Source organism: Durio zibethinus, chromosome 28 (assembly GCF_047325235.1).
Source record: "Durio zibethinus cultivar Kanyao isolate XHJ-2024 chromosome 28, ASM4732523v1, whole genome shotgun sequence".
Taxonomy (NCBI): domain Eukaryota; kingdom Viridiplantae; phylum Streptophyta; class Magnoliopsida; order Malvales; family Malvaceae; genus Durio; species Durio zibethinus.
This window is the reverse complement of record NC_143189.1, coordinates 1,501,180-1,519,481: the sequence shown is the minus strand read 5'-3', so window position 1 is coordinate 1,519,481 and position 18,302 is coordinate 1,501,180. Positions and strand designations below refer to the sequence as shown.

General features: G+C 34.1%; 4 protein-coding genes and 2 pseudogenes across 8 annotated transcripts; 5 read left to right on the top strand and 1 right to left on the bottom strand.

Annotated features, from left to right (window-relative positions):
* Window positions 1–6,216: 6,216 nt before the first annotated feature.
* LOC111280495 (chaperone protein dnaJ 50-like) lies at window positions 6,217–9,322 on the top strand. 3 transcript variants are annotated; one of them, XM_022867955.2, is made up of 10 exons: window positions 6,217–6,399; window positions 6,501–6,563; window positions 6,642–6,708; window positions 6,880–6,939; window positions 7,134–7,184; window positions 7,291–7,371; window positions 7,807–7,919; window positions 8,090–8,210; window positions 8,383–8,509; window positions 8,875–9,322. In XM_022867955.2, exons 1-10 carry the CDS (start codon window positions 6,272–6,274, stop codon window positions 8,976–8,978), a joined length of 915 nt encoding a protein of 304 aa, XP_022723690.2. In that variant the 5' UTR covers window positions 6,217–6,271; the 3' UTR covers window positions 8,979–9,322. The 3 variants fall into 3 exon arrangements, with proteins under 3 accessions (XP_022723690.2, XP_022723693.2, XP_022723691.2); XM_022867956.2 differs by having other exon boundaries at window positions 6,219–6,399; window positions 8,093–8,210; XM_022867958.2 differs by lacking the exon at window positions 7,134–7,184.
* Window positions 9,323–10,089: 767 nt separating this feature from the next.
* Window positions 10,090–11,000, top strand: LOC111280342 (polyubiquitin 11). The gene has a single exon (XM_022867627.2). The coding sequence runs from the start codon at window positions 10,161–10,163 to the stop codon at window positions 10,848–10,850; it is 690 nt and encodes a 229-aa protein (XP_022723362.1). The 5' UTR covers window positions 10,090–10,160; the 3' UTR covers window positions 10,851–11,000.
* A 489-nt stretch (window positions 11,001–11,489) lies between these two features.
* On the top strand, window positions 11,490–12,464 carry LOC111280343 (transcription factor CPC pseudogene; annotated as a pseudogene). Its single transcript, XR_016335221.1, has 3 exons — window positions 11,490–11,529; window positions 11,982–12,066; window positions 12,164–12,464. The product of XR_016335221.1 is annotated as a transcription factor CPC pseudogene (transcript).
* Window positions 12,465–13,146: 682 nt separating this feature from the next.
* On the bottom strand, window positions 13,147–14,470 carry LOC111280344 (postsynaptic protein-like protein). The gene is made up of 4 exons (XM_022867629.2): window positions 14,326–14,470; window positions 14,091–14,208; window positions 13,449–13,540; window positions 13,147–13,354 (listed from the first exon to the last, which is right to left on the bottom strand). Exons 1-4 carry the CDS (start codon window positions 14,339–14,341, stop codon window positions 13,290–13,292), a joined length of 291 nt encoding a protein of 96 aa, XP_022723364.2. The 5' UTR covers window positions 14,342–14,470; the 3' UTR covers window positions 13,147–13,289.
* A 586-nt stretch (window positions 14,471–15,056) lies between these two features.
* On the top strand, window positions 15,057–16,699 carry LOC111280819 (thiamine thiazole synthase 2, chloroplastic). Its single transcript, XM_022868309.2, has 2 exons — window positions 15,057–16,149; window positions 16,244–16,699. Exons 1-2 carry the CDS (start codon window positions 15,250–15,252, stop codon window positions 16,409–16,411), a joined length of 1,068 nt encoding a protein of 355 aa, XP_022724044.2. The 5' UTR covers window positions 15,057–15,249; the 3' UTR covers window positions 16,412–16,699.
* A 106-nt stretch (window positions 16,700–16,805) lies between these two features.
* Window positions 16,806–18,287, top strand: LOC111280818 (putative dolichyl-diphosphooligosaccharide--protein glycosyltransferase subunit 3B pseudogene; annotated as a pseudogene). The gene has a single exon (XR_016334961.1). The product of XR_016334961.1 is annotated as a putative dolichyl-diphosphooligosaccharide--protein glycosyltransferase subunit 3B pseudogene (transcript).
* Window positions 18,288–18,302: the final 15 nt, after the last annotated feature.

The window sequence follows — 18,302 nt, the reverse complement described above, 5'->3', positions numbered from 1 at the left end:
CACATTCTAAATTACCAATAATCTTCCACTAGTTTGGAATGTTAGTGCTTAATTTTTACTTTTCACATAAATAAATATTATGAATTCAAAAAGTTATCTCTCGATTTAAACCTTCAATTGGCGTATATATCTTAAAATTCTAATGAAGTTGATGGTATTCACAAATTAAACCTCAACTCCTAATGTTAGAATTGAATATATAACACACATAATACTTATTTATTCTTCTATCAAAGATTTATAATCACTTTTAGTACTATTATGATCATGTATTTATCATATTCATAAACATTTACAAGGGAGACCTCATTTTTTCTTGTTAAAGCGACACCACTTCTATATTTATATAGGTACTTAAAACTCTATTGAGAGTATAAAAACTCATCCTCCCTACAAATAGATTACACTAGTTTCTAAAATTTGAATGAATTTTACTAGTGTTTAACAGACACATAACAATAACTTGTTTTTACCCATTAAACTTTATAATTAAAAGTTACTAATTCAAGGTTGGGTTCCTATTATTGGTGTTTAATAGTAAGGGTTTAAATCCATTCTACTTGTAGTACTACTAACTAAATATCTTAGAATTCAATTTTTTTTATGGTAATTACCCTCACTTGAGATTGAATCTCTAATATAATTATTTCAGGCTAATATATCCTAATTTTTCATTTTGCATATCATTTATATGCTCCAAACATTATTGCCTCATTCTTATCATTTTAAGAAATAGTTGATTTTGGATGTGGCCACAATTCTATGTTTATCAATTTCAACCATTCTATTTTCATACTTTTATATATTTTTAATTCAATTATACTTCTAGTACAATTGGATAAACTCAATGAATAAACCAAATGATTTTAGTTCTTTTAAGATTTTTATGGACCTATTATGACTTTACTTTAATAAGTGTTTAAACTTATTAGCTTGTATAATTTACTTATAAAATTATACTAAAATCTTACAATATCTAACAACACTATGGTGGTAATTTTTATTTCTTTCAATTCTTATTACCCCCACCATGTGCAAATATGCATTCTTTTATTAAAGAATATCTCATTCAATTATCAAAATATCATATACTTAATCAAGTTGCCATTTTCATTTATCTTTGCACTTTTTTTTTTTACATAGGAGGCCTCCAAATCCACCCTTAGTAAAAGATAACCAGTTGATAGCTTAACATTTCAATAAAAGTTTCAAAACTTTTATATTTTAACTTAATATAAGAGTTTACATTAATAAGGCGAATTCAAATATAATCATGTTTCTATAGTCTCCTTTTTAGGACTTTTATGTCAATTCATAAATATTTATATGAATCTATTTCATCATGGACACTAGCTATTAATTTTTTTTTTACCATGAACAAAACCATTTCCATCACCCAGATGGATCAAATAGCATTCTTTTTACTATTATAAAAGTTTTCAAATTCACAAGATCTTTGGATCACTCATGACTTCTAAAGTAAATATACTTTAAAATTTTCACTATATAAAATGATAAATGATAAATCGTTTGTACAATCCATGAATTAGACCATATATATAACAAAAAATTACCACAACGTGATCAAGATTATGGCATCAATTTTGGCTTATGGCTATTTTAAGTCAATTATAATAATCCACCTCATACCGATAAATCATATAGATTTGGTTATTAAAGTTATCTCATTTATAATAATGGCTTTTAGTGAAAACCAACTATCTCAAATGTTATCATGAGTTTTCAATGCATATAGTAATTGCCTAATGGCTAATTTCAAGTTCATGATTATTGAAACCTCTAAACTTGATTTCAAATTGTATGAGAACTTTATTTCTCCACCATTGTGTAGCCTATATATCTCTATTATTTATCACTTTTAATTGGTCATAACATTTTCGAATATATAATAAACTCAAACTTTACTCATAGGACTAATATGCCTTATACAATAAAAGTCTATAGTATATTTAACTCCAATTTCAAATGCTTTCACAATCATTTTGTAACTAATATGTTCATATCTAGATCATCATATCAATGCAAGTCATGAAATATGAATCCAAATAATCATTTTCATAAAATAGTATAACTAATAATTATAATATGAGTTCTACTCATATTTCATGCAAAAATTCATGATGAATTTGCATTGGTTAAATCATTAATTGGCTAACTCTATGGCTTATGACTTTCACAAACTAATATTATTATCTAAGCCCATATGTTAATATAGTATATAACCAGCCACATTATTGCCATTGTCAAAAAACTATTGAAAATCTTGAAAACTTGTTCACTTTTCATTTTAACAGCCTACAAAAGGCCATTTTTCAAGTGCAAGAAGCAAAAATAACTTCATTGTCTTTAACTAATAATATATTAATTGGACGATGACATTTTATCTCTACAGTCTATATCTTTTTTATATGTATAAGAAAGAAAATTTCATCCCATTCAGTTCATTTTTGTAATATATAGCAAACTGTATCAATGTTCTCCATGCCATCACAAAATGAAATTAAACACATGCATGTATTGGTGCCTTTGAAACATTGAATTTGTATGTTCTTTTCTAATTTATAAACATGCCTAATTAGACATTTATAAGCATTATTCAAAATACTAGTAACCGACAAATGCTTTAATATTTTTTAATGGCATGCCTTTTCGTTTAATCAATATCCCATATGCAAAAAGCAATAATGTTATTTTGTAACCATTGATTAATTCTTTGACTGCTTTTTATGATTTTCACTTTGTGATTGTTCACAATAAAATTTTATTTTATAAAATCACTTTTAGTATAATACATCCAGTAAGCAAAATACATGTCACACTACCTATATTTCTGATAATAACCATTATTTGGTTTATTATCCACCAATTAATACATGAAACACCATATCTTAATAATAATTATTCAAATATATCAATTTAATTTTAATTGGTTTTCATAAAAATTAAACGCTAGTCAAAATTTGAACCAATAATAAGTTTTAAATATATATATATCAACATTTGATTTATAAACGACCAACAAAGATAGAATCATACAAATAGCTTGACTCAACTTATTATCTCAATTTTGGTACCATAATTTAATAATAAAACTAATCTTGTAGTTAAATCTTATTTTCGGCATATATTCTTTACTTACATCTAATTTATCATGGTAAATTCTTTTACCCATTTCTGATTGTTTTCATAGAAACTATTGCACAATTTACCTGTTCTATGTATAACCAAGATATGACAATTAAATAATTGGTCATTCTATTATAACCTAATTTAATTCATTACTTGATAACAAGTGATAGTTTTTTTAGTTGTAAATTAATTCATGTCTTTCTCTTTTATGTTTTCAGGCTATTTCTCACCCTAGTCTTTATAAACATTGATTTTTCAAATAAATATAATACAATTCATTAAACCCAATTGTGAAGTGAATTTCAATATATGCATAAACTTATACAATGTAATCGATATTTTGCATATTGTGTTTTGATTTTACACACTAATGAAATAAATTGTTAATGTGTTTATCTCATTTAGTGAATCTTTTTACCAGCAATTATGCAAAAAATAAAATGCATACTTCTAATGAAGATCTTTATGAAAATTAATATTTTGGTCCATAAAAACATTAATCCTTTGACATCTTGAATCTTCTCTAATATTGATCTCTGAATCATGCTAATTTCTTTTCCTTGTATCCTTCTCATGCAAAATATAGATTTCTCATAATTGCCTTTAAATTGTTAAAAATAAATAAATAAGAGAAGAGAAATAATAGAAAAAAATTTTGGCTTTGAGACGTGAAGAATATTTTTTTCAAAAGCAATTATGCCTTTAAAATACAACAAAGCCTCAAACTCTCCAATTAGAAGTAGTGAAAATGGTTATATTGAAATATTTATTTATAATGAATGAATAGATATAAACTTTCATTCAAATGATTATGACCTTCTATATAATCATGATATTTATGAATAATAATTTATTTATATTCAAATAGTTATAACCATTTGTAATATGATAATTGTTTCTGTTCAAACATAATTATTTAAAATATGAATAAAATTAATACAAAAATTAATTTAATTTATCAATAATTAAATCTTTATATCCAATGTAAGATACACCATGTTCTAAATTATCAACATCAACTTGGATTTGCCTTCACAGTGGTAGGAGTTGGTGAGAGTTTAGACAAAGATTTTTTAGTTGTAAAATTGATGCTCTAAAAAAATGGTGTTGCTTTGCTTCATGTCAATAACAGCCTATCATGGTTGTTGGTGTACATATAAAGGCTTCCAATTCCTGAATTTGGTGTTCTTACCCACTGGTATACACTAAACATGCTTTTCTTTATCAAATTCTGAGGAGACTTATGTTCATAACTTATAGTTGCAAAACTTATGTATGAATATCATTTTGTTTGATTAGAAATGGGAGAAAAAGGATTGAAAGACTCGTTTCATTTTGTTTCAAAAGTAAATGTTGCATCCAAGCCTTTCAATTTGATTCAGCAATTTTAAGTACAATTTTAAGTACAATTATAAGTATTCATGAACCATTAATGAATATTGGTTAAGATATTTGGTTTCTTTTATTGAAGGACAACGAATTTGACAATAGTTGTACATAATGAACTTAGCCGTACAATTAATGTTTCAAACTCCATAATTGTAGCGAGAAAGTGAATGTGGTTTCTTTTTTAGTTTTAACATTTCATTAAATTGAAAAAAGAAATAGAATCAATGGTTATATTATATTATAGTATGTTATTTATCCTATCAATTTGGTCTCAAATATTTGTATTAATGATATATTATTTAGTTATCAAATAAATTCAAATGTTAAATCTACCAATCCATGGGACATGGGTAATTCAATTTATTTATCTATTTATTTTTAAGAAAATAATAATTTTAGATTATAATATTTTGTAATCCGTTTCAAATGAGACTTGGATTTTTTTTTATGCATTATTATATTAATAATTAAAAAAGTAATTATAACTACTATAAAAGGTCTAAGAGAGCTTACTTAAATTTCATTTTTAAGAGTATATAAAAAAACAAGGATTAATAGTGCAATATGTGATGGCTTTGTCTCATCAACTACTTCCATCAACTTCATGTTCAGGCGTATTTCTTGAAGAGTTTAATTTCCATGTTATGACAGAATGTTTCAATTCAGTTATAATCACACAAAAGGAAATAACCATAGAAAAATAAACTTTTCCAACGCAACGTTAAAATATAGTAGTCAAACTTTAGAATTTTAAGCAAAATTTTAAATTTATAAATAAAATATTATAAATTGACCAATGAGATGAATCAATTAATAGATTAATATATTAATTTATTATTAGAAACGGGATCAAACAAAGAACTTCAAAAGAAAAGAGAAGATAAAGTAATAATTAAGTGAAACTGATCGATGTACAACAACAGAGATAAAAAATTTTTGGAAGGGAATCACAACTCTTGCCTACTGTGTGTGTATATATATATATATATATATATATATATATATATATAGAGAGAGAGAGAGAGAGAGAGAGAGAGAGAGAGAGAGGTGAGTAAAAACGTCACAGAAGCTCAAAAACTAATGATTAACTCATGCAAGCTAGTTGCTGCTGTAGGCATTGTCATAGTTGCCATGTGCATGCAAAGCAGCACGTCAAACTTCATCCAGAACACACACTGCTTAGCTTACCTAGATCTTATAGCTACAGCAGTATGCAAATTAATGTTGAAATTCTTCACCTTCTTTAAACTTTCATTTTGGAACAAAAATGTGTGGCGGCTACAATGTATATATGTAGACACTATGTCAGCCATTTGTTTTTCATCTCCAGACAAGTAGTTGGATTTTGCCAAGCATGAAGAATAAATAAAGTGAGCCTAACATTTGATTTAGTGATTAAAACATAATCTTACGATTAAAAAAAAAGATTCGAATAGATCTTCATTTAAATTAAAAAAAATGGGTTAGGGCTTAATTTAAGCCCAATTCAACTATTTTTTTTCTGAATTTAGGGCTTAAGGCCCATTTTGGATCCAGTAAATTAATTGAAGCCCATAAAAACCTGGATATTACAGAGTAAGTGGACGCCCAGCCAAAACTATGAACCCGAGAACTCGTTGACTTTGATCAGATCAGGGGGTACTTTTGTAATTACATCAAAGAAGTCTGTTTTCAGCTTCCAACCGTAAAGGCATTTCGAAGGAGACCAGAGAAGAAAACAAAGAAAAACACGATGAAGACGATGGCGCCACCAGCCGCGATACGGTGGTGCGCAGTCGTATCGATACTCATTCTATCTCTATATATCTCACCGTCGATCTCCATTTACTGCGACGAAGACGATTGCTATGATCTTCTAGGGTCAGCTCCCTCACTTTCACCTATCTTCCATCCCGAATTTATCTCTCTCTGTTCATATTTTAATCTTCCACTAATTTTAACTTTTCCATTATTTTTTCTAGGGTTTCTCAAAATGCTAATGCCTCGGAGATCAAGAAAGCCTACTACAAGCTCTCCTTGAAATAGTAAGTTCTTCTTTTTAACATCTTCAATCTCTTCTTTGATTTAATTGCATCTTAAAGTTGATTCCTTTTTCTGTTTAGTCATCCGGATAAGAATCCAGATCCGGAATCGAGAAAGCTTTTTGTGAAAATTGCCAATGCTTATGAGGTAACTACAATCCTTTTTCTTTCGATTTGCTATATCTTTTACATTGAATTTGAGATTTACAGTTTGTTTTTCCTATTAGTACTGTAAAAGCTAGTGACTTTTTGTCCCACCCCCCCCTCTTAAAATTGAATAAAAAGTGTTCCTTTTTTTTCTTTTTTTTTTTTTTGGCAGATTTTGAAAGATGAAGCCACGAGGGAGCAATATGATTATGCAATTGCTCATCCTGAGGAGGTGAAATTTAAGTTTTTATTGAAGGCTTTTTGTAATTTGCTAAATGTATTAAGAGTTGCATTACGTAAAATTGTGTTTTCATTTGGCTTTGTCACTCTAGTTATTATCGTGGATCATTTGATTTCACCAGAGTTGACCTTCTATATATTTCTCTCTTAAATTACTTGTAATCATCGAATTTTTGTGCCATTTAGGTATTTTATAACACAGCTCGTTACTATCATGCATATTATGGTCACAAAACGGTGAGAACTATTTTAGTATTTCTGTGGTTATTATGTATTCTTTCTGGTTTGGCATAAGGGTTTTGCGTTGACTTGTTTCTTGCTATTCCATATGTGTGCTTTCTAGGATCCTCGTGCTGTCTTGGTTGGTCTTCTTCTGATTCTATCAGCATTTCAATATCTAAATCGGTGGACAAGGTATAATCAGGTGAGCTACCATCAAGTATTGTCTAGATATGGTTATTTCTGAAATGTCTATGTCGTTTGGTGGATGTGCTGAATATTGGTAGGTAGTATCACAAAGTAGACTGAACTTTTTGCAATGTGACTTTTAGTATGTTACAATAGCACTTGTCATAGCTTCAAAAGATATACTAACAACTAAAGCTTAGCTTACTGCTTGTTACCCTTCCAATGGAGAGTCAACTTCAAAGATTCAACTCCCCCCTCTCCTCAGCGTTTTCCAAATGCACAAAAAGGAAGAAGTTCAAAGAGGAGACAGCCAGTTATGATGATAAAACAGCACCATAAGAGAATTTTGTGGCATAACTTTTCTAATGTATTTTACTTATTTGTCGCATAGAAATGCTTACATTTTCCCTTTATTTTACTTTTTTTTTCTCCTTTCTTTTTCTGGATTCAGGCTGTAGACATGGTCAAGAAGACACCTGCTTACAAAAACAGACTGCGGGCATTGGAACTTGAACGTAGTGGAGGAACAACTAATAAGAAGAAGAGTAACAAGCAAATGGACAAGTATACCGCATATACTTGTTTGATTTTTGACCCATAAAATTAGACTCCAATGATGTGGTTTTGTTTACAGTAACCACATATAGAGCAATGTGCATATGCCATCCTTTAAACCCTTTGTGCATGCTTTTTTCTTTTTTTAAATAAAAACAATATGACCCATATTTTGACAGCAGGAAAAAGGAGGAAGATCTCAGCAAAGAGCTTGAGCTGGACATTAAGGGAGCCGAAAAGCCCTCCATCTGGGAATTAATTGTTGTCCGTTTCATTCTCCTTCCCTACACTATTGGCAAGGTTAGAATACCAGCTATTAAGCTAAGAATAGCAACAATTTCATATTAATAATAGTGATTACCCTATGTATTTGATCTTGCTGTTGTTGCATTGGCAAAAGAATGCTTGACTTAGACTTCAACCTTAGTTTTCAGACTGAAATTGGTTATTGATTAAATTTCTGTCTCTCCAGCTATTGTTGTGGTATGTCTGTTGGTTCTGGAGATACAAAGTGAAACGAGCTCCATATTCTTGGGAAGATGCAGCTTACTTGACAAGAAACTCCCTCAGAGTGCCTCTTGAAGCATGGCTAAACATTGGTAACTATAATTGAGTTCCTCAAATTTGTATAAAGGCAATACACCTTTTTAGGGATTTAACTATGTTTCATAGATGATAGAATCATAGAATGGCTTATCAAGGTTGTCATATGTGCTGACCATTATAATAATTACTAAACTTTATTGTTATACCGCCTAGTTTGATTAAAATCTTTATATCATCAAAGATTTGCATATTGCCGTGAACTATATGGTTGCAGCAAACGTTATGTACTACCTGACCATAAGGAGCATCGATAGTTCGTTCCTTCTGAGTCTAGGCCTGTGGGAGCAACCACATTTATACTTCTCATATGCTGGTGTTATAGTATTTTACTAAATTAAATCTTGTGTATGTTTATTAGATGAATCAACCAAGGAGGATCTTATACAGATACGTTTATGGATTAAGTCAAACTTAGAGAGCTATATAGCAGAAATGCGAAAAGAACACAAGCGCAGAAGATAGAAGGATTATTGCATCGCTTACTCGAGATTGTTTGCCAAAACTACATGCAGGAACGGAACTGCTTTTTACTAATATAGACGATTTTGGTTTGATTGTACTTGAAGGCTGAGAAGACTGTTGTTGCTAATTGTTAAGTTTTGATCCGTAACATTCAAATCTAATTCTTGTAGCGGAGTATTCAGAATGTATTTTTTGTAAACTTCCGTATATAAAGTGTAGATTTAGATGGCTTTTTTGTGGTCATGGGCCTTACTTGCTGGTGAGCGAGGGACATAGTTACATGGTGTCAAGTGGACTAAATTGAACCCACTCAACTCTAGAAATAGAAATATTTTGTTTATATATATGCTATTTCTGATAGCTGGGAAGGTTATGTGATGAAGAAAAAAGGAAAACCATTATTGTTGTGTGAAACAGGGTGTTGGTAAATGTGCTATAGTAGTAAATTCTGAAGTAATAGAACGAAAAGTTAGTCACTCTTGCTTGGCAAGGAAGCAAGACATCTAAATGTTACAACTGGAACCTGCTTTAAATCCCGACCCATTTACGACCTCCCGCGAAATAAGAAGAATCCATTTGCCCATTGTAGCCAAAAGCCCAAAAAAAGTAGTTCTTTATTTAACTATTTTATTATACTATTTTTTTCTCTTATTTATCGATCAGTATTACTTTTCTTTTGACATAATCAATCATTAAACAAATTTTATTTTCCAAAAGATGTTTCTAAACGGTGCAATGAATCCAGACGCAAAAAGGGTGAAATTGATCTTTAAATTTCTTGGAACCAAAGTTAAGTTGCTCTTCCTCCAACCCATGAAGACAAATCAAATCCCCTGTAGGCCCATTTAACTCCAACGGAACATTTTCCGTCAAATAACCGTGATCCACCTTTAACCAAGGCCGGTCATCTAACACCGTTAAACAAAAAGACAAACGGCGGTGAGCCCCACCGCTTGACCTTGTCATTATCACATTCCTAATCATTACGCGCACTGATAAACAACCGTTACCGTGTCAATTATGGCAAGAGCCACTTGATTCTTACGTGTCAAATTTTCATTTGTTCATTACTTTATTTGTTTTCCTATAAATTAATCCCTCTAATTGCCTTCTTTTCCCAAACCCAACGATTAAATTTCTCTCTCTTTTTATTCTCATCGATTTTCTCTCCAGCCAAACAAGATGCAGATATTCGTCAAGACACTCACCGGCAAGACAATCACCCTCGAAGTCGAGAGTTCCGACACGATCGACAACGTTAAGGCGAAAATCCAAGACAAGGAAGGAATTCCACCGGACCAACAGCGTCTTATCTTCGCCGGAAAACAGCTCGAAGACGGCCGAACCTTGGCCGATTACAACATCCAAAAGGAGTCAACTCTCCACCTCGTCCTCCGTCTACGTGGTGGTATGCAAATCTTCGTCAAAACCCTGACCGGCAAAACCATAACCTTGGAAGTCGAAAGCTCTGACACCATTGACAATGTCAAGGCGAAGATCCAAGACAAGGAAGGAATCCCACCGGACCAGCAAAGGCTTATCTTTGCTGGGAAGCAACTTGAAGACGGTCGAACTTTGGCCGATTATAACATTCAAAAGGAGTCGACCCTTCATCTGGTTCTGAGGCTCCGTGGTGGGATGCAGATTTTTGTCAAGACTTTGACTGGGAAGACGATTACTTTGGAGGTGGAGAGCTCGGATACCATCGATAATGTCAAGGCGAAGATTCAGGACAAAGAAGGGATTCCACCTGATCAGCAAAGGTTGATTTTTGCTGGGAAGCAATTGGAAGATGGAAGGACCTTGGCTGATTACAATATTCAGAAGGAATCCACTCTTCACCTTGTCCTGCGTCTTCGTGGTGGTTTCTAAGCTCCCCATGGTGGGTTCTGGTTTTATGTGAAAGGATTATCAGTAATGATGTCTGGCCCTGTTGAGGCCTTTTAAATAAATCTTAGTCCGATCTCTATCTTTACTTTATGTTACAGTTTCTTTTGAATAAAATTTGCATATTTAACGCAATTCTGTTGCCAAATAGTTGTCTTTGGGTGCGCGTATTGTGTTCTGTGGTGTTCATTGCATTTATAAAAAGAGGGTAAACGAGATATCTTTTGCCTCTGAAATTTGTGGAGGATACGAGCTTTTGAGATAATCCTACCCTTTTCCAATAGGTTCTGTTCTGATAGAATCGGATCTCAAGGGATTAAACTATTATAGCGCCCGGACTATTGGACTCATTCCAAAGTCTTATATGCCATCGTATGTCATCCACATGTGGATTCTTTTCACCAATGCCTCAACTACGCATCAAACAGGATAAACCAAGGCCGTATCTGTCATTCAACCACCATTCTTGTTTATGCCTCGGCCTGATGACATTTATACATTAATTATTTAAGCGCCCGCATTGTTTAAAAAACAATCCCCCATTGGTTGTTTACTTTCTAAGTCTAACGGATGGTTTAGGGGATCCTCTATCTCCTTCAAGCTTCAACTTCATATGGCTGACTCGCATATTCCACTTATGGGAAAACTTATGTGGACTCTCGAGGTACTCAGCTACCTAATTATCCCTCTCAGTTCTCAGATTCACCAACTCTTTTTGCAGTTGTTTCAACTCAGCGATTTTCTGTCTTGTCCCTTCGAGATCTTAGGATGTTTTTTTTTCTTTTTTAAAGTTATCCTCTGCAGCTCTTCTTATGATATGAAGGTCTTCTTTGCAACAACGTATTAATTGTTTTGCTTTGAGAGCTTAAAAAATAAGTAATACCTCCGATCTTCAATCAAAGAGATCTGCAAATGAAAATATCTTTTGTTATCACATACATATAGACAATGCTGATTTAAAGAGTACTACTTGTGGTACCTTCGCTTATTTGATGCTTGTTGTTTACTGCAATTTTCAACTTAGCTCTAGAGACGTGGTAGGGTTTTGGATAAATATTCATAGGTTTGAATTTTGGATCCTTCGAAACTATACATATTTTCCTGGATTTTGTTCAGTGCAAACTAGCGAAGAATCAAAGCTTAAATTCTCTGAAGACGAGGAAACACTTATAATTAGGATGTATAATCTGGTTGAAGAGAGGTAAATCTCTTTGCTTTCACTTTAGTTCTTTTGTTTCTCCCGCAAAGCGTTCGTTCTCTCAAGAAAGGCCTAAAATTTTACTAGTAACCATTGTCAGGTGGGCTTTAATCGCTGGGAGAATCTCTGGAAGGATAGCGGAGGAAATTGAAGAGTATTGCAATACTAGGTACTCCACAAGTGATTAAAAAACCTGGACGATCGATACTATCCTCTTCCAAATAGTCGATATTTTTGAGAGAACTGATGCCAATTACAGACAACAGAACATGTTGGTTACTTGTTGCAGCCACCTAAAACGGGTCAAGAAGATCTTAAGCAGTTCAACTAACTTGAAAACTGGAATACGCATGTTCTTGTAACTCTTCAAGCAAGTGATGTGTTTTATATTTTGGGCTTCACCACTTTCTCTTATCATGATCTTACGGTCGACTATCTTCATTGTAAGGCTTTACATTCGTAATTCCAAAGCCTATTCAATTAGCCAATGAAAGTTCTCAGTTCAAATGTCGACTGTGAGAGTTTGTCCATATGTATTCGATTTTGATTTCTTATCTCTTTTCATCGTTTGAAAAGAAACTGAGCAGAAAGTAACATGCTCTTAGTTCGCCTATCAACCATGTTTACCCAATGATCTTGTCTTGATGCGTGTGCAACAGCAAAAATTCAATATGACAACCAAGTTATACCAAATTACACAAAGGCTAGCTTGCATTAATTATAGCAAGATAATAAAGGCAGATAACATGATTCAAATAAAGGACAAAGCCTGAAAGTTTGATTTATATTCCAATTGAAATGCTGCTCAAGGGACATGCTGCTCAAACCGGATGCCTCCAGACATCATCCCTCCAGCAAAGAAGGGAAAGGAACCACAAATAACCATTTAAAGAAGCTTATAAATAATAAATCTACCCAGTTGTACAATCATAGTGAACCCAACTTAAAGTTTAGCCCTAGCAAACTTGATTGCAAGGAAGACCAACTTTGGAGCCAATTCTATAGACATGATTAATGCATGCTTTTATTAAAAAAGAGATTCAGTTTGCTAGTAAAATCATTAAGGGAAAGAGGCACAAAAGATCAGAAAGAAAACCAGCAAACGTACAGCATAAACATCAACAATTTAATAATCTTTTACAGCATCTGTGATCAAGTTGGTGAGTTAACAATGACAAAGTGCAGTTATGATATCTACTTGAAGACCAGCTAATATCCCCTTTGCATTATACATTGCTCTGCTTGTAAAGCTTGGTGTCAAGCACTTGCTTACCGCACATCGCACATACCCCTGCATAACACAAAACACCCATCAGACGCCACCAAAAAAAAAAAATCATAAAATCAATCAAATGGGCAGATTGAGCAACATCAAATTATCATACCTTTGGAATAAGCACAAGTGTGACAGTACTTGGCGTCTTGATGCACTTGCTGCTTGCAAATGATGCACTTAGTATTTCCATAAGGAGTCCACCTGCAAGCAATAACTTCCAAACCAAAATTAAGAATATCAAAACCAAATCCAGAATCATACATGAAAAATAAGAGGGACAATTTGACCAGATAAGAGCACTGCATAGATAATCAGCATTGTGGAAAGAAGTCATTAAATCAAACACAAGAAGAAACAACCAAATACTCAAGATATTGCACAAAACCAATTGCAGCTAAAATCCTAAACCCTAAGTTATGTTTTTGACAATTACCTTCTGTAATAAAGAGAACCCCAGAAAACTAGCACTCAAATAAAATTCTTTTCCCAACGTTAAGAATCCAATCCCAAGCTTAGGTTAATACTAAAATCCCAAAATTGGAAAAATTAATGATAATTTACAGCAATAATCAACAATTCCTTGAAAGAAATAAACTGATAAAAAAGTATTACTACTATTCAAGTCAAAATTCTACCAAATCAATTATAAAAAATCCCAAATTTGTAACGGAATTTTAACTTTGATAATTTTTTTTGCAAATTAGTAAATAAGATTTATGACTGAAAAAGGAGACGGTAAAAACAAAAAGACCTGTGCTTTTTGGAGAGGAGTTTATTCTCGTTGATTTTCCGGCCACCGCTTTCTGTGGTGTTGGTGGCGCCTTCCTTCCACTTATCTGGCACGATCACCTTCGATAGCTTCTTCTGGCCTGCAAATTAAAATAACCTAATCAATCAGCTTTTTCTTTAAATTTTACAGATCATTACTATTATAAATACCCCTATTAATCAGCAAACTGGTTTAATTGCAGAGTGAGAAAACTTACACTTCTCGCACACCATTGGAGCTGTTAGCTTTGCTCCGCAACTTTTCCCCTTTTCGAAATCGGAGCCCTAGGGATTGTTGGCGATGGATCCGGCCGCTTATGTGCTTTAATAAAAGTTTTTGTTCTGTTTATAAAATGACAAAAATGCCCTTGCATTACTAAACTAACCGTAACCGGTACTAAGATGGGCTTAAGACTAAAATAGGCTATGTGATCTTTGTGCTATTGCTAATTCCTGTACAGCTGTGGGATGTGAGCCTATACCTTTTTGGACTCCAATTGTCCTTGAGCTCAGCGGCCCATTTTACTCCCTTTGTTCACACTTCACAGATAAGAACAATGGGCCGGAGTAACCAAAAATCATCTTGAGCTCAATGCAAGAATTGCAAATTCAGGCATCGAAGAATTGTTTCCAAACTCCAAGTTTTCCATGAAATACAGAGTAGCTTGGTCTGCAGTTGTAGATAGATACGATAATTTATGTATTTTTGTAGCATAAAATATTAAAAATTAATATATTTATATAATACTTTATATTAAAATTATTTTTTATAATTCGTATTTATATAAAGATATATTATTTTTTTAATTTTTTTATGATTTTTATTAAAATTTTAAATTGTATTCTTGTTATATTTTTTATTCATATCATAGCACTTGTTTGAAATTATGAGATCTAGTTACAGAAAATGTTATACCAATGTACCTAGTAGATAGCAAAAATCCAAGCATTATGAACCGTTCAAATTCTATCTTCATCAATCTTTTTCACTTTTTCAGATTTTTTCGAACAGATATTTTGATCAAGCTTTAATACCTCGTTTCAGATATTTTCATCTCTCTCCATCCTAAATACAAGCTTAAATACCCCCATATCTCCTTCATTTCCCACACCAAATTACCCAAAACACTTGACTACAAGCAATGGCAGCCATGGCAACAACCGTCACCTCACTGCCTTCAAGCTGTAAACCATCTTTCTTAGACCACAAGTCATCCTTGTATGGCACCCCAATTGCTTCTCGCTTCACTCCCGTTAAATCCTCCTCACAAAACTCAACCATTTCCATGTCCTTAACTCCTCCTTATGACTTACAATCCTTTAAATTCCAACCCATCAAAGAATCCTCTGTCGCTCGTGAAATGACACGCCGTTACATGATGGACATGATTTCCTATGCTGATACTGATGTTATCATCGTTGGCGCCGGCTCTGCGGGTCTCTCTTGTGCTTACGAGATTAGCAAAAACCCCAACATCCGAGTTGCCATAATCGAACAATCTGTTAGCCCTGGTGGAGGCGCATGGCTTGGTGGCCAACTATTTTCAGCCATGGTTGTGCGCAAACCAGCTCAGAGATTCCTTGCTGAGCTTGGCATCCAATATGATGAACAAGAAGACTACGTCGTGATCAAGCATGCAGCTTTGTTCACATCAACGATCATGAGCAAGCTTTTGGCCAGGCCTAACGTGAAGTTGTTCAACGCTGTGGCTGCTGAGGATTTGATAGTGAAGGGAAACAGAGTTGCCGGAGTGGTAACTAACTGGGCTTTGGTGTCTATGAACCATGACACACAATCTTGCATGGACCCAAATGTCATGGAGGCCAAGGTCGTGGTCAGTTCTTGTGGGCATGATGGACCTTTCGGAGCTACTGGTGTCAAGAGACTGAAGAGTATCGGGATGATTGATAGCGTCCCAGGGATGAAGGCACTGGATATGAACGCTGCAGAGGATGCAATTATCCGGCTTACCAGGGAGATTGTTCCTGGTATGATTGTTACGGGAATGGAAGTTGCAGAGATTGATGGAGCCCCAAGAATGGTAAACTATCCTTCTGTTTAATTCAGTTTAGTGAATACGAGTATATTATTGTGTAAATTGTGTCACTGACAAAAATGGTGGTTTGATTTTGCAGGGGCCAACATTTGGAGCGATGATGATATCAGGGCAGAAAGCAGCACATTTAGCATTGAAGGCATTGGGGCAACCTAATGCAATAGATGGGACCTTCAGTGACGTTGAAAGAGCACAGCCTGAGTTTGTTCTTGCTGCTGCTGAGACAGACGAGACTGTTGATGCTTGAAAATATTTGATTTTCAGGGAATGGACTAAATAAAGAAAGATGTGGATGAAATTAGGCCGTTTTTGAAGTGGGTTTATAGGTTGGACGTCGACGAAAGGTGGATTTTTGCTTTGGTTTTTGGATAAATTGAATAGAATGAAGAAAAAAATATTTAGTCTGAGATTTTATTATGCTGCAAGCCTGCAACGCCTTTCATTGATTTTTCAAGTGCTTTTCTCTTATTGCATTTTGTTCTCAAATCCATCTTAAAAATTACTCAGGACTAATAATAAGTGTTTTTAAATTCAACTCTTGATTATACAATTTAGGTTCTAAAATCCAAACAGGTTTTGATTTGCTCCGACTGAATTTGTGTATCAAATCCACTTAAAAGAAATGATAGCAAGATCTTTTCTACCATGATGATATAAAAAAAGAAAAAAATGAAAGTTCATGTCAATTGGTAAATTGCAGTTTTAGAGTGTAAGGTCCAAATTCACCTTGTTGTGATAATGTGATCATGTCTAGCACTGAGAACGACGCCGTTTGGTTGGAGCTCAATGTCCAGACCAAGTCAAAGTCTTCCCTCACATGCCACTTTAAACCAAAACCCTTCTTCACCAATCTCAGAAACCAAACCCAAAAAAGGAAAAAAGAAGGAAATGGCGATCTTCTCCACTCATCTTTTCTTACTTTTGTTCATCACTCTTTCTCTCTTCCTTGTAGTTTCCACAGCTGGGTCCGAACCAGAGCTAGTAGCCGATCTCCTAACCCTTCAGTCCGAATCAAAATCAGGAGTCATCCACTTGGACGACCGAACCGTCTCCAAATTCCTAACCTCCGCCAAAACCCTTCGCCCTTACTCTTTCCTCATCTTCTTTGACGCCACCCAACTCCACGACAAGTCCGAACTCCACCTCCGCGAACTCCGTCAAGAATTCACCCTCCTTGCCTCTTCTTTCATCGCCAACCACAACAACTCCAACACCAAGCTCTTCTTCTGTGACATCGAGTTCCGCGAATCCCAATCTTCCTTCCACCTCTTCGGCGTCAACTCGCTTCCCCACATACGCCTCGTAGGCCCCACCGCGAAATCCCTGAAAGATGACTCGGAACAAATGAACCAGGGCGATGTCTCCCGATTGGCTGAGTCAATGGCCGAGTTCGTCGAGTCCAGAACAAAACTCACCGTGGGTCCCATCCATCGTCCTCCCATTCTTTCTAAAAAGAAACTGGGTCTGATCGTTGCCCTTTTGTTAATTTGGTCTCCGTTCGTCGCCAAAAAGATCTTCGCTGGCGAAACCTTATTGCACGATCCCAAAATTTGGCTTTCGGGTGCCGTTTTTGTTTATTTCTTCAGCGTTTCGGGGGCAATGCATAATATAATAAGGAAAATGCCCATGTTTTTGGTGGATAGGAACGATCCAAACAAATTGATTTTATTTTACCAGGGTTCTGGGATGCAGCTTGGAGCGGAAGGGTTCGCGGTGGGTTTTCTTTATACAATTGTGGGGTTATTGCTAGCATTTGTGACGCATGTGCTTGTTTATGTTAAGGATGCGACGGCTAAGCGTGCGGCGATGCTTTTTGCGATTTTCGTCTCCTTCTGGGCGGTGAAGAAAGTCATTATCTTGGACAATTGGAAGACTGGATATGGCATTCACGGATTCTGGCCTTCCAGTTGGAATTAAAGGCTATATCTTTTTTGTTTTCTAGGCTACTATGAGGTGAATTATGGTTTTGATATTTGGAGAATTTAGTTGAGAATTCGATATCAAGTTTAGGTGTTTAAATTTATAACTTCGTTTGAAATTTTGGGCTTAAAGAACATTATTTGTTACAAGTTGACATCTTTTCTTGAAAAACCCCAATTTACTATAAGATTTTCAGATGTTAATTAGTGTTCCAAGTA

What these genes read in the sequence shown, in the direction of transcription:
- LOC111280495 (XM_022867955.2), top strand. Translation starts at nt 6,272, where the DNA reads ATGAAGACGATGGCGCCACCAGCCGCGATACGGTGGTGCGCAGTCGTA. An exon ending in TACAAGCTCTCCTTGAAATA is followed by an intron (nt 6,564 to 6,641) that starts GTAAGTTCTTCT and finishes TTTTCTGTTTAG; the next exon opens with TCATCCGGATAAGAATCCAG. An exon ending in TGAAGCATGGCTAAACATTG is followed by an intron (nt 8,510 to 8,874) that starts GTAACTATAATT and finishes TATGTTTATTAG; the next exon opens with ATGAATCAACCAAGGAGGAT.
- LOC111280342 (XM_022867627.2), top strand. Translation starts at nt 10,161, where the DNA reads ATGCAGATATTCGTCAAGACACTCACCGGCAAGACAATCACCCTCGAA.
- LOC111280344 (XM_022867629.2), bottom strand. An exon ending in CTCCTCTCCAAAAAGCACAG is followed by an intron (nt 13,541 to 14,090) that starts GTCTTTTTGTTT and finishes TATTGCTTGCAG; the next exon opens with GTGGACTCCTTATGGAAATA. An exon ending in CACTTGTGCTTATTCCAAAG is followed by an intron (nt 13,355 to 13,448) that starts GTATGATAATTT and finishes TGTGTTATGCAG; the next exon opens with GGGTATGTGCGATGTGCGGT.
- LOC111280819 (XM_022868309.2), top strand. Translation starts at nt 15,250, where the DNA reads ATGGCAGCCATGGCAACAACCGTCACCTCACTGCCTTCAAGCTGTAAA. An exon ending in TTGATGGAGCCCCAAGAATG is followed by an intron (nt 16,150 to 16,243) that starts GTAAACTATCCT and finishes TTGATTTTGCAG; the next exon opens with GGGCCAACATTTGGAGCGAT.